We start from the raw sequence: 14,547 nt of genomic DNA on the forward strand, positions 1-14,547 counted from the left end.
TCCACCGCGGACACGAGAGAGAACCCGCCACAGGACGGGGACACCACCCTATCAAGAAAAACACGGAACGCCTCACAAGAGCCCCGACCACGCACGAAGCCACCCGACCCGCCAACACCCATTCCCGCCCTCGCTGCCACCCCCCGCTTGCTGGTGTCGTCTCCTCGTCTGGGCTGTTATCTTCATCCAGTTTGGCTTTTTCTGGGTGATTTTTCAGGAATCTGACCATTTCCACCAGCTTCCATGTAGATTCAGGTCTGTCAAGGATTGCTTTGATCCAGGCGGTCTCGTATTGTTCATCCGGAGCCTGGAAGTGAAAAATCCTCGTGTTCACAGGTTGTGGCGTAATGCCATTTAGAGCCCGTCGACACACAACTGCACTTGTCATTCAGGATCAGTTTGAACCTCCTCAAATATGCCGAAAATGGGCCGTGTCCTGTGATAAACATTGCCACTTCCCTTTTCCAATATTGCTACTTTTCAGCACCTCGTATGTGGAGCGACCGTTGGCCTCTGGGTTGTCCCATCTAGATTGCCACTTCCTGAGGAGGTCCGCCCTTAGCATCGCTTTGGCCGCTGAGTATGGTAGCTTGACCGTGTTCCATTCAGTTCCGTTTATGGTGGCATCTTTTGCCATTTGGTAAGCTATCTCGTTGCCCCAGGTGCCCTTGTGGGCTTTGACCCATGAAAGCTGAATCTCTGGATGTCTAATCAGTACGTTTCTGGCCCGCCTGACCATTTCGTGTTCTGATATAGGGCTCCTGAGAACCAGTAGGCTGGAAAGGGTGTCCGTCCTGATGTGTGCAGGGGACTCCTCTCCTTGCTGCGTCCTTGACTGCTTCCAGTATGGACAGAAGCTCCGCCTGGAAAACTGTGTTCCTGGACTTCGGCTTGGCCTTCCAGGTTGCGATGATCTCCTTGCCTGTCGTGATGACGTAGGCGGCCCCCGTCGCCTCCTTTAATCTATCACTCGTCCGTGTAGTAAATTCTGTTTTGAGTTATGTGAGCGAGTTGTTCCGCGGAGATCTGGCCGTCCGGATCTTTGCTTGGGTGTGTCGTCCAACCCTTCATCTTGGCGCTGAAGTCACCTGGAGACAGCGTCTCCGTCTATTTCTATGGACTTGCGCAGACGTAAAAGCCTTGTCGCTTTGGCTTCGTATTCGAAGCGAAACCTAAGTGAGGGGATGCCCAGGATCACTTGGAGGGCGTCGTATTATAGGCCCCCCGAGATGTGTAAGAGGTGCGGCCTCTGAAGCGAGTCTAGCCTGTCTCCTAGCTGTACTTTGGGCTTAGCAAACCAGATGGCCGCACCGTACGCTGCAATTCTTTCCGTCACGGTCAGGTACAGAGTCCTCCTCAGGTGTTGAGGGATGCCCCATTGCGGGCCGGCAATTCTTCGCATCCGTTGGAGAACCTTAAGTGTTTTCTTCTTCTGAGATATGATGTGGTGTTCCCACGATAAGTTCTCATCGATTTGGAGCCCCCAGATAACTGAGGAGCTTGGTCCTGTTAGGGATTCCGTTCATTCGAATGGTCGGGGGCCTCTTGTTCGAAAGCCAGATGAAGGTAGTCTTTTGGTTCGAGAGGATGAGGTGGCGTTTCTGGATCCATCCATTCAAGATGTCAAGGGCCTTTTCCGCCAGCTTACCTGTTCCTTCCACTGTGGCAGCTGAGGCCACAACCACCACGTCGTCGGCGTAAGCTTGCAGTTTGATCCCCGTTGGCCATTCCGCTTTGAGCGAATTGTCGAGGACCACGTTCCAAAAGAAGGGCCCCGAGCAGGATCCCTGTGGGGCTCCCTTCGTAAATCTGTGCTCTGCCGTTCCTTCATCTGTTTCTATTGTGACCAGTCTTTCCGCCGTCGTTGTTTTTAAGTCGTCCGGCAGGGGCAGACCATTCAGCCCCCCCAGACGTCTCCATGTCGTAAATTATCGAAGGCTGACTGGACGTCCACCGAGACCACCGCTACATCCATTTTCTGTACCTTGTTTCCGGATTTCCTCCAGTAGGTCCTCTACTGCCGCCTCTGTCGAACGTCCTTGCCTGAAGCCATATTGACCTTCGTGCCACCATCCTCAATTATCCAGGTAGAAGTTGATGCTCTGAAGCAGTAGTCGTTCAAAAACCTTTCCAATCGAAGAGAGAAGCGAAACTGGTCGGTGGGATCCCAGAACCCCTGGATCCCTTCCCTTCTTGATGAAAAGTAGTAGTTTGGCCACTTTGACGACTCTCCGGGAAAGCACCCCATGCCCAGGCATCTCTGGAACCATGTTACAAAGAGTTTGGGGAACGCATTGTTGATCTTTTTCACCATCCTATTATCAACTCTATCCGGTCCTGGAGCCTTGCGATCGTTGAGGCTCTCACAATCCTGGTGATCTCCGTTCTCGAAATTCTTTTGTCCCTAGATGTCTTTGAAGCTCTTATTGACGACAGTAGTGTCATTTCCTCTTCTGCATCTTCTCGTGGAATTCCTGGATAGATGGTGTTTAGCTGTCGCGTGGCCCCTTCCAGTATGCTTTCTCCTCCTCCGTCTTTAATGATAACCTGGGGAGGGATTGGCCTACGCTTCATTGTCGTTTTGTAGGGGAGTCCGTATGCCTCGGTGGTGTTCTGGCATTTTTCCTTCCCTTCCTCACCTTGGTTTCCCTAATTTTCTTGCTGTAGAGTGCCCTGTTTCGAGAGAAGATTTTCCTTGCAGTTTGTTTGTCCTCCTCCGTGGCCTTTAACCATTTCCGTTTGAGAGCGCGAACCAGCTTCCTGTCTCTTGCCAGTTCAGGCGTCCACCAGTTTGGGGAGCCGGTATCAGGGTCCTGTTGCTGGCTGAGGAGATGGCCTCCAGATCTTGTTTGTTCATACACATCTCTAGTTTTGTCTCCAGTTCAGGCACATTGGTCTTCAGTTGGCTAGCGAATCTCTCAAGTCTCCGCGGCGATGTGCGGAACTTAGTTACCCTTGATGTAACACTTCCTTGAGTTACATTACATCCGAAGGATGCAACGATTAGAATGGCATGCATTATGTTCATGAATGTCTTTTTCAAAGACAACGGCCTCAATATCATAAACATGAACCTATAACACACATTGCCTTAAAACTACACTACTCTGCCACCCCATGGCCATCAAAATTATCTGATGTGGGCCAAGAACAATCATCAAATCATTCAAGTGAGACACCTTTCCAGATCATTTAAGCTGCTAACGGCATATATCCAGATCACTTAAGTGACCCCTAATTTTTAGCACATTTCTAAATCAATTGAGCGACCCGCGGCAAACCCCCAGTTCACTTGCAGATTACTTTAAGTGGCTGGAGGCACATGTACAGATCATTTGAGTGGCCTGCGGCACACAGATCACCTAATGGTTTGCAATACATTCACACTTTGTGGCCCAATGAATTTTTTATACATTATTTTAGTGGCGCTCTTGACACATTTCCAAACTACACAAGTGGCCCGCTGCACACATTTCAACTTAACTCCACCTTTTGAAGAGTGTGGGGGGGGGGGCACTTCATTGATTTGCAAACGTGTCGCGGGCCACTTTAGTGATCTAGAAGAGGGTGCTCGTCAAACTCTCTGGACAATAATTCAAAACACAGCTTTTCCAACCCTTTTTAAATATCGGAATTACATTACCAAGTTTCCAATCCCTTGGGACAATACCCTCAGCAACACTACTCCTGTAAATCTGTGCGACTGGCCCAAACAATTTATTACCATATTCCCTAAAGATCCTAGGATAAATATCTGATCCCGGTGCTTTCACTTGGATGGCATTGAGGATTTTATTGCTCCATGCAACACCCGTACATTGTGAATATGTACATTAAATGTTTTCTTCATTAAAAACTGGTGCAAAAAAAATCATTGAATGCACTAAATTCACCTTGTCTATAACCACCCATTGCCCTCTGAACTGTCAATGTTTGTGGAGATTGCCTCTTCAGCATGTAGCACATTATGCCACGGCTCTCCAAAACCCTCTTTCCCACAACGCTTCGACCTCAAACTCCAACCTTGCCCTCTACAAACTATCAATCACTATCTTCCTAGACCAATACTACTTAACCGAACATGCATCTCGTACACATTCCTCTACGGAATTTCTAACGAATCTGCACATGCTAGAATGTGAGTTCTGAGTGAATGCTTGTCCTGACATATTTATATTGTCCTGTTGCACTTGATTCATGTTCGTGCTGTTTAACGTTTGCAGGGCAGCTGTTTCGAAACACGCTAGCACTTTTGCATTTCATATTAGACTATGCATTCTTTGATAATTGTTTGTATTTGTGTGTGCTATCACCTCTTAAACTTTTCCCCATCTTTTCTGTGAATCACCCTATATGCAAAGTTCAGAACATACACAAACACCTAAAGAATAGATGTGTGTTCAAGTTTTTTGTAGGTTTGTGTGTTTCTAGGTTTAAGATACAAAATACTACTATACTTATTGGAATTAACTAGCTTATATTATTAAAACTATTAAAAACTAATTAAACTCTTATTAAAACTAAAAAAAATTAGGGCCAAAGCAAAACAACAAAAATTACTAACAATACCGTGGGAAAAAATTCTACTCTATCATAAACGCCCAAAACTCCCAAGCAAAGTGTATCAAGGTGGGCAAAAAACACCACAATGACTGAAAACAAAGAACCAATATACTCTTATACAACCACGTGGGCAAAAATTTGAATATACACAAATGAACGACAGAAGAAACGTGGCAAAAGTACAAAGAAAATTAAATGAAACCAGAGAGAAAATAAATATGAACTGATCGGAAAATATACAAAAAAAAAATAAATAAATACAATAATAAATAAATAAAAAATACACTTCTCACAAATTAACCCTTAATAAACACTAATTAGAATAAACTGAAGAAAATGAATCAAAAAATGAAATGCTACGTTTGTTCCAAAAATCAAATACGAGGGGAAAAAATACTATACACAGACATGCCAATATTGACTTGAAGCTTTTCAGTAGTGATGAATGTTCAGCTTTGCCATGGGGGTACCCCTCAGGACACCATAATGTCATAGTACAATAAAAAAATAATCAAAAAAAAATTATTTTTTTTTTTAATTTCATTAAATACAGCACCTCATTGGTACTGGAAGCTACACGGCTCAGACCACACGAACTCTCCCCTCCTGAAGGAATTTTCTCAGGTCGCAGAGTCGCTTGATAACTTGGGAATATTCATACAATCCCTGTGGGCCGTATATATGGACATTTAGCAAAACTAGACACCCCCTCCTCCCCATCTTCTTTGTATCAGCACCTACGACGGAACATTCTTTCTGACACAAGTTCCACGAGCTCGACCATCTACTATGCAAATAAAGCAGAGTTCAAACTCGCCGCTCTGAACCACTGAAAAACCTGTTTTTAGCCCCCAGCATGGGGTATAGTTTTGATTAAAAAACAGGTTTTAATGTGTGCCTGCATAGAGTAGAGTAGCGGGTTTAGATGCAGCGTTACAGGTTTTCTACGCACAGACAAAACAGATCTGCTCCGAGTTTGTCTTCTCTTGATTTCTCTCCCATGCCTGTACAATTTCATCGTTATAGTAAAGATCGATGTAATTAAAAAAAAAAAAAGTAAAACACTGCAAGGACAAAAAAATTTTTAACTGATTTCCGTAGTATTGAGAGAGTTTCCCGTAGCACAATTTATTGCAGCCATCCATAGAAACTACAGACAATCCGTAGCAGTTGGCAACTCTGCTATAGATAAAAATGAGATCACTTAACTTCTCAGACAAACAAGTGCAGATACTAGATTTTTATTTCCCCGAAAACACAGTTACTAATTCCCGAACAATGGGATGAAGTGGTCATACTCAGAACACACAAAAAAAAGTGTGTCTGATGATACAGAAGCACAGTTAAGAATCAATTATACATGGAATTATATATATTATAATCAAGTACACATGGATTTAGCATATGAATGCATGAAGCTTGAACATAAAATTTGAACTTATATTTACTTGAGATAAATATAGAAATATTCTTTATAATACTTGAGATATTTCTAACTGTATGCTATATTACAAGCAGCATAGAATTACAGAAGAGAACTCAATATCTTGAAAGCCCCAAAATTGAAATACAAACAAAATTGAAACTCAAAACAGCTCTTTTGGGCTAATATAGTAAGTTCTTTAGTAAAATGCAGGAAGAAATATGTCAGATATAGTGCAGACTGCTCAGACTCAAGAAAGCAGTCTGAGCAATATCACATCTATTTCTTCCTTGTTACACTCGAGAAGGTGAACAAGTAAGGCCTGAAACCAATATTTGATGTTTCAATTTTGTCTTTATTTCAATTTTCATTGTTCCAGACATTGCAGTTCCCAGTATATGATTTTCCATAAAGGATGTTCAATCAGCTAATCATAAAACTCTCCTGACAGATAAAAATATATTTATGAGATAATAAATGAAAGCGAGACAATAAATGAATGCATGAGAAGTAAATGAAGCCACAAAGAAAAAAGTTCCAAGTTTAGTTCAACTAAATGATGTTTTGCTGGTCATTATCCTTCCCTCTGTGGCAAACTTAGGCGAACAAGGATTTGTGAGTGGCTTGAGGGATGGCTTCACGATGACAGGCTTATAATTTTTTACTGGTTGAGCTTTGTGAACTGTCATGGCTCGAAGTGCCCTCAATTCCTCCTCTTGCCTCTGTTCCATTTCTTTTTGCTTTTGGCTAAGCATCTCATTCTGCTCTGCTTCCAGCTTCTTCTTTTTCTCTTCAAGTTCCATCCTTTTCTGAGCTCTTGTTTGGGTGCTAAGCTGAAATTCGCTCAAAGCTAATGAGGCAGAAAAGAAAAAGAATATAACAGATTAACTACAAGAATTATAGAAAAAGTTTTGTAACAGCAACTCACAATTGCAAGTAAAACAAATTACAACTGACTTTGTGTTATATAAGTAATGGGTATCTTCAACATAAGCTCTGACAATCATTTGTAATAGTCTTCTTATAAGCTAATACACAGTTTCTGGAAAAATCTGTCCAATCATTTTCTGCAAAAACTCCTAGAAAAATTTCCTACATTAAACTCTTACTACTACAGAAAACTCCCGAAGAAAGAAGTATACATAATTCAATATCTTGAAATGTATCTTCCAAATGTTTTCAGAGTTTCAGTATTTTACCTTCACAAAAGTTTTCTGCTATACAGTTTTGAGTAGTGTCATCAAACTGATACTACTCAAACCTATATAGCTCCTATTCTGATGAACGTATTTCGTTGAAACAGCATACATTATACGGACTATGGGGGGAAAAGAAAAATGAAACAAAAAAATGCACTTTTTCACCTGGTGGTTGAAAATTTAATTTTTAAAAATTGCATTTTGCCCATGGGCCATATAACCTATATGCCCAGTTTCAACAACACGCATCTACCAGAATGGCCACTACATAGGTCTGAGTACTGTTACTTTAATTATAACCAGGATGTACAAGAAGCGAGGTGTCTTTTCAAACCTTGGCAGGCTAATTAACCAAATGGTTAAATGATGGCCATGCATTGAATATTAGCTCCCCATTCATGCAAACTGCCATGTTTCAAAATGCTCTATTTTTTTCTCATATTAACACAAGTTTCTTCATGTGTGTTTCTCTGTTCTGTAAAAATACCATATTGGTCTTTCTATTGATCAGAAATATGACATTTTTACAGAACACTGAATCACATGTGAAGGTTTCAGTCACACAAAAAATTTAAGAATTTTGACACATGAAATTTTGTATGAACAGCGACAATATAATACAATGTATACACAAATTATATCAAAATGAAGATATAAATAGAACTTCTTACCAATTGGTCTTTTGGGAGGCTTTTTTGGTTTGAATGGAGCTTTCTTCAGGACACTGGGTGGTCCTGCTTTGAATCTGAACGATTCCACATTATCTACCTGTAAAACAGATATAATACTTTATAACAATTAAGAAAAAAAATTACATTATCAAGTCAAAAATTTGTGAACCACAAGAATACGTCTGGACTATTCAGTATATCCACAACAATGCTATATATACTATCTCCAGGCTTACAAATAACCAGTAATTTCATCTGCAGCAGATGCTGTGTGGTAAAAATATATTAAAATGTCTAAATGAGAATACACTAGACCCAGATACATAAGTGCCAATTCTTAGCCTTGAAAAGAATCTAGTTTATTGCGTGACAAAATATTTCGCACTGAAGAACTGCCATATGGGTATTGTCATGCCATATGAATTGGCAGTACCAAAAACACAATACTGCCATAATCTGACCACTAGATAAAATTCTCGGATGAAATGTAAAAAAATGTATATGCCAATATAGAAAATCCACAGTTTTTCACAGTATACCATCAACAATGTGTTGAGAACAACACATGCAAGGAAGCGAGCAGCACTGGTAGTTGAAAGTGATGAGATTAATCAAAGTATGGTAATCCATATTTCCGCCAGGTAGGTAATCAAGTGAACTTTGTTTTATTACACACTCAGCTACCATGGGATTCAGCTGCCACCTAATTGTTTTCATAATTTGACGACCAACCCAGCAATAAGTTTATCATGGTTAGCCAGAGATGTATACATTTGCTCAACAACAAATGATTCAGTAAAATCACAAAAAGAAGAATGAAAATACATGTGACATAAGATAAAAGTTGCTGCTTAGGCAGTATAATAAGTCAGCAGAGGTGAATGCTTTCAAACAACGTATCAACAACATTCATTTAGTTATTCAGTTATTATTCAAACAAACCAATACCATAGCTAACACCCTTGGAGAATGAGAATTAGAGAGGTTTTTGTGCAAGGTCCGAATTCTGTATGTATTCTGTAAATATAACCAAGATTTTTGAAAAACAATACAAGAATTTTTCATAAATGAATAAAATTGTAGGGATTCCCCCCCCCCACGTTATATTTTTGGGGCCCCCTCCCGAAAATATGACATTGTGCAAGCCATTGTAATTAGCACCAGGTTCCTAATCATCACTGACCGGTAGGTAAAATTATTTGTGTTTAATATTCTTAAATACTTTCATGCCAACAAAAAGTCTCCACCACGTCCAAAATGGGACATATAGTCGAAGCAGATACAAGTCATCTCACAATTTCAGATATCAAAATGTTTAATCGACACTGGCTATATGGCAAATTTTGCCCCCCCCCCCATTAAAATTTTTTTGGTTATTTGATGAAATGGCAATAATTTACATCACTCGATGTCATTTCAGGAACTGAAACAAGAGCAAGTCTTTTTCCTGAGTAAATAGTTTGGAAACAATTTCTCTTCCTCAAAGTAGGGACCAGTCAAAATTCAAGATGATTTTTTTGAGAGTCTAAGAGATAAAGCAGAAATTCTGGAAGCTTGACTGCTATGTTTGAATCACAAGGTGATTGAAACCTACAAACATTGTAAAAATTTGAACAAGAAATTGAACAAGGCCTGAGACTATACAAACTGTGATGCCTCTTGCTATACAAAACGGGAGAGAACGAGAAAAATCTAGCATTCCAATTCTAAAGAAAAGTTTATTTCGTTTTTGATCAGTATACTTTCCACAAGTGATATCTGCATCAAAACAGCTTCGATATACTGTCCACCTTGACGATTTTCAGTGACTTTTATCAGTGCCAAACATGTCAGACGACTCGAGCAAAAGTCCTCCAAGCTGTTAGACACTACAGGCACCAAAAACAGCTTAGAAAACAATAAAAACCCATTCAAATATGAAAAATATCATGAAACACAAGAGAAATATAATAAACATATTCTATCTAAGACTAAACATCAAAACAACATAAGGTATCCACTCTTTTAAATAACCAACGGTCCTGCATGCTGTATAAATAAGTACATTTATACTAAACATAAAAAATTAAAACCAGGACTCTTTCTGGGTATCCAGATTCTTATAAATAAACAACGGTTGTTATAAATGATATCCTGAAATTTCCTTACAACCCTTAACAAAGGCATGACAACAAATGATAAATAAATAAGAATAAAAAATTAATTGGAACGAATACACCTAACCTGACCACGGGAAAGCGAATTAATCCACATGATCCATGGCTTGAAATTTCAAAAGACTTGGTCGCAACGAAAAAAAAAAACAAAAAAAAACTAGCGGATAAAAAAGATCTAGAACAAATACGGCAACTCAGCGTCATTATAATGGCCTTGGCGAATTATTGTAAAAAGAAATCGCCAACCGCAGTGGACCATATATTGAAGCCGTTCCTTTGCATCAGTTACACTTGGATCTTTTTTTTAAATGTAGTTATGCTTTAAACAGGGCAATAGCCCCAAAAAAAGTACAGCATAGTCTTGATATGTAAGAAACATTTTCCAAATCAATTACACGTCAGACATCATTTACTCAAAGACCATTCATATATTCCTTTGTATTTACCCCCCCCCCCTCTAATTTTGTTCATACCAACAACCACCTCACCAAAATACACCTAAAACTGGAAACAAAGAACAGACATTTTGCTAGCTAGACTTTTATTAATTCCACTAAGGAATATTGGAATTTTATTTAAAAATTTTTAATATGCCAATATAAAAAAAGTTCAACTCACTTCAGAGTCTTTCCTACTCCTGTTTATCTTGTCAACGTGGAATGAGAATTCCTTGGGCTTTGTCCCTCTTTTCTTCAGATGAACAGGAATCTCTGCTTTCTTAGAGTTCAGAACAGATGTAGGAATAGGATTTGCGTGAAATTCTCTCATCTGAACAAGATGAAATAAAAACATCACAATTTGAATGCTTGCTACATATTTCATCAAACTACCTTGGTAAATGATCATCATTAATGAATTTTACCAATAAATCACTAGATACAAATTAATAATTAGTATAGATACAATAAGACCTCCTAAATCCAGACACTTCAGTCGATTTTTTTTTTGAACCAGGGACTTGCAATGTTCTTTACCCAAATCAGTCAACTCTGATAAAAAGAACTACTCTTTATTCATTTCTCCACGTGGTACAATTAACCTTGGTGTTTCTGAACTTGTCCAACATTTTATTTTTTTTTCTATACGAATTTTTGAACATACCAAAAACGTGGAAAGATGAATGCTAGGCATCACAAGGAGAGACAGAAAGCATTCATATTGCGAGGGGTTGTATAGCAGATGCTTGAAGTGAACAGATGCAATTTTTACCGCTGAGCAACCAAGAGTTAAGATTTGGTATCCAACCCAGGTGGGATCTTAGGTCAGTGTGACTAGAGATTATATATTTTTCCTCTGAAGACAATTTTATGTGGGAGGTACAAGCTGGAGACAGAAACCCAATGATTTATGTATGCATGAGAAAGGTGAACTTTTAAAAAGCTTAGAGCACAGACCTTCCCCCTAATGAAATCAGAAAATCTACTGTTTATACGATCTTCAGAAACCAAAATATTATTTTTCAGTTTTTCTTCCCAGGATTCGAGCAATGACTACAAAAGATGCTTTAAAGAAGGATTTTTTTGTAATGGATGACAAGTAATATTTGTAAATTAGTAATTAGGTTTTTAATTAAATTATTTGCTACTATAAGTATTTATAATACTGCTTTATAAATTTTTTCCCAAGGAAGTGAATCAAATTGCTCAAAGAAGTACATTACTGCTTTAAATATAACTTGGGAAATAAACAAAAATGGGTCCATAATCCAGAATCCCCTAGTTCCCAAGGAGTCTGGATTTGAGAGGTCCCATTGTAGTTTGCACTACAGAAATAAAATTCTCCATAATAATCTTTCAGAGAATATTCTCCGGAAGGGCTGAAATAATAAATGACTTCATCTTAAAGATTTAACTTGTGTGAATGAATGTCTACAAAACATTTATAAAATGCCAATCGGTTCAGAAATAATTACAAAAATCATAGCAAATAGATTACGTTAATAAAAGAAAGCTAGGTATTGTCTGATTTTTCTACGAGCAGAAATGCACAAATGTACAAAAAAAAAATTAAGTTGAGCAAACCACTGTTTTCAGAGGGCACAGCACTGTTCCTAATGCACACTCTGATTATAACAACCCACAAAATTTTGAATAATAATGAATTCCTGTATTCTAGATTAAGATGTGTTTTTGCTGCATGCCTAAAAAATTCATGACTTTCTGAGTATTATCTTGAAATGTATTAGAATCTGCCAAACTGACTATCAGTATGGTTGCCAGATTTTTTGATGAAAACAATGAAAAAATGTAATTAATTTAAGAAATAACTCCAAAACAAATAATTTTGTGTGATTGAAAATGATAACTCAGGATCAGAAGTAAAATAACTTGAAATTAATTTTTAAAAAATGAATAAAATAATTGGAAACTAATGAGAGAAATAGTTCCAGCATTAATGAAAATTCATAATCCACGAAAGACCTAATTTCAGGAACAATGCTTTTGGTCTCCCCCCCCCCCATGATTTTCAGGGTCCTGGGCCAGACACAGGGATCTCAACAGTAGTGTTAGAGCCAGGGGGTGCAGAGGGTGTTTAAACACCTGCGGTATTTTGCAATACCATTCTAAGCATCCCAGAATTTATTCAGAAATACTCCAAAATGTTTGCTGTTTGCAGTTTTACTCTACATCAGCGGTTCTCGACGATTTTGACTAGCAGAGCCCTTTTGGGCAAATAATTTCTATGGCGGAGCCCCGTAGACCTATTTTTTACTTATTCAGCAAAATTACTGATTTATTTTTATTATTCTAAAATAATGATAAATATTTTTTTTAAATGACTTTTTTTTTAATTTTCCTTCAGCGGCCGCGGAGCCCCTGAAAAGCGCACAAGGAGCCCCAAGGGCTCCATGGAGCACCGGTTGAGACCCGCTGCTCTAAATAAATTCACTTAGGATTAAGATTCCTTCAAATTTTAGGTATTTTTGTAAGAGTTATTTCTTTGTTTTTCATTAACAAAAATACTCTGCTTTTTACAAAACTTTCCCTTAAAAATTTAGGGAAAAGTGAAATTAATCATTTTAATTTTTTGGCGAACATCACTAATCCTGATTTACTTCATCCTGCGCTTGTGTCGCCTCACTTAAGAAATCATATGCTATTATCTGTGATAAACAAAATCAGAAATTGAATTAATAAATCTAATTTGCACATGCTTTATAACATACTGTCTTGTCAAATATGCGAATAAATATACGGTGTATTTCATAATATAAAAAAATTAGTTCTTTTCTATCATTTAAGAGAAAAAGAATATTATTTGTGTCAATAAGTTAAGAGCATATATCTCCCCCCCCCCCCCAAAATATTCAATGTAGCAATTAATCACAGACATTGTGTAGGCAGACTTTTAGTATGTCCACAATCAAGTGTTTGCTTACCACTTTTACATACGTATGATTACAACTGCTACGCCAAAGCAACTTAGTTTTTAAAAGCTAAAATGCCCCATAAGAACCTAAAAAGATGTAAATTCCATAAAAACTCCAAAAGATGCTAACAACCTTTAACTCTGCTACTGAGTAAGTAAGATGAATCCACTTTTAAGGAGTCGGTTCTGGACCCATGCGCTGGAGAAACCGTGAGACACCCAGGCTCTGTCGCAAGAAGCAACGTAAGCACTTCGGCCCCCCCTCAGGGGGGAAGAGACCAGGGCATCTCCGGTAAAACCAAAATTTATTGATATGTCAAAAATTACATATAGTGCAAGGAAATCAAAAATTACGTAAATCAAAGAATCAAATTAATCAAGCTCAAATCAAAGTGCAATGGGCACGGATAATAAATAATCATAGAAAGTTGTATAAAATCATATCGCAAAAGGCACAATCAGAAATTTGATTGATCAAGGATTGTATGACGGAAGGGCAGAGCGCCCCATTGCACTCGGGCAGTTCAATACACTGTCTAATTCGCTTTTGATCACTGTTGAAGATCTTTTAAAATTTCTCCGGGACTTCATTAATTTGGGATTCATACTGCTCCTTGCTTGCAAACAGTGCCACCAGCGAACAGTCAGGGTGAAGACGCGGTGATCTCCTCCATGCACTCCTCACTGCTAGGGGTTGAGACGAATGACAATCTGGGAGAACCACACGGTTCTAGTAGTAGTACGATTTTCCCCAGCATGGCCCAACTCATAAAAGTAAAGGACCAATATCCTGAAAGGGACAGAGCCCAGGCCTTGTGTGGTCTGACAGCAGTAATATGATTGATAGCCAGTACATTTTTGAAAATTTTCAGCCATGAAAACTGATCATATTCATGGTTGCATCAGAATAATTTGGCATACTAATCAAATTACCAATGAGTAGTCTGAGGAACTTGACTAAGTATTCTATCGTGTATTCTGACCTTATTATCAGAATGACAATGGATCAAAAAAAAAAAAAAATTGTAACCAACAGGTCAGATAAATACATATTTCTAGTATCACCCCCTTTTTTCAATGAAATATTTGTTCTACCACCTGCACTCTTTTGTTGAAAGAGGAGTCCAAGCATATCTTATCAGACCTATAAACTCCCAGTAAATTAT

At 38.6% G+C, this 14,547-nt stretch overlaps 1 protein-coding gene across 2 annotated transcripts in view; it reads right to left on the bottom strand.

Moving 5' to 3' along the window:
* Window positions 1-5,666: 5,666 nt before the first annotated feature.
* mei-38 (meiotic 38) overlaps window positions 5,667-14,547 on the bottom strand; it is a 39,724-nt gene continuing 30,843 nt past the window's right edge. For both annotated transcript variants that reach the window (XM_089248189.1, XM_089248190.1), the window contains 3 exons: window positions 10,631-10,780; window positions 7,857-7,953; window positions 5,667-6,836 (listed from right to left, as the gene is read on the bottom strand). In XM_089248189.1, the coding sequence (XP_089104315.1) occupies window positions 6,535-6,836; window positions 7,857-7,953; window positions 10,631-10,780 (549 nt within the window). In that variant the 3' untranslated portion in view covers window positions 5,667-6,534. The remainder of the gene's footprint in view (window positions 6,837-7,856; window positions 7,954-10,630; window positions 10,781-14,547) is intronic.

Source organism: Pholcus phalangioides, unplaced genomic scaffold, assembly GCF_987345545.1.
Source record: "Pholcus phalangioides strain wild (caught in Gottingen) unplaced genomic scaffold, Ppha-v1.0 ptg000019l_1, whole genome shotgun sequence".
Lineage (NCBI taxonomy): Eukaryota > Metazoa > Arthropoda > Arachnida > Araneae > Pholcidae > Pholcus > Pholcus phalangioides.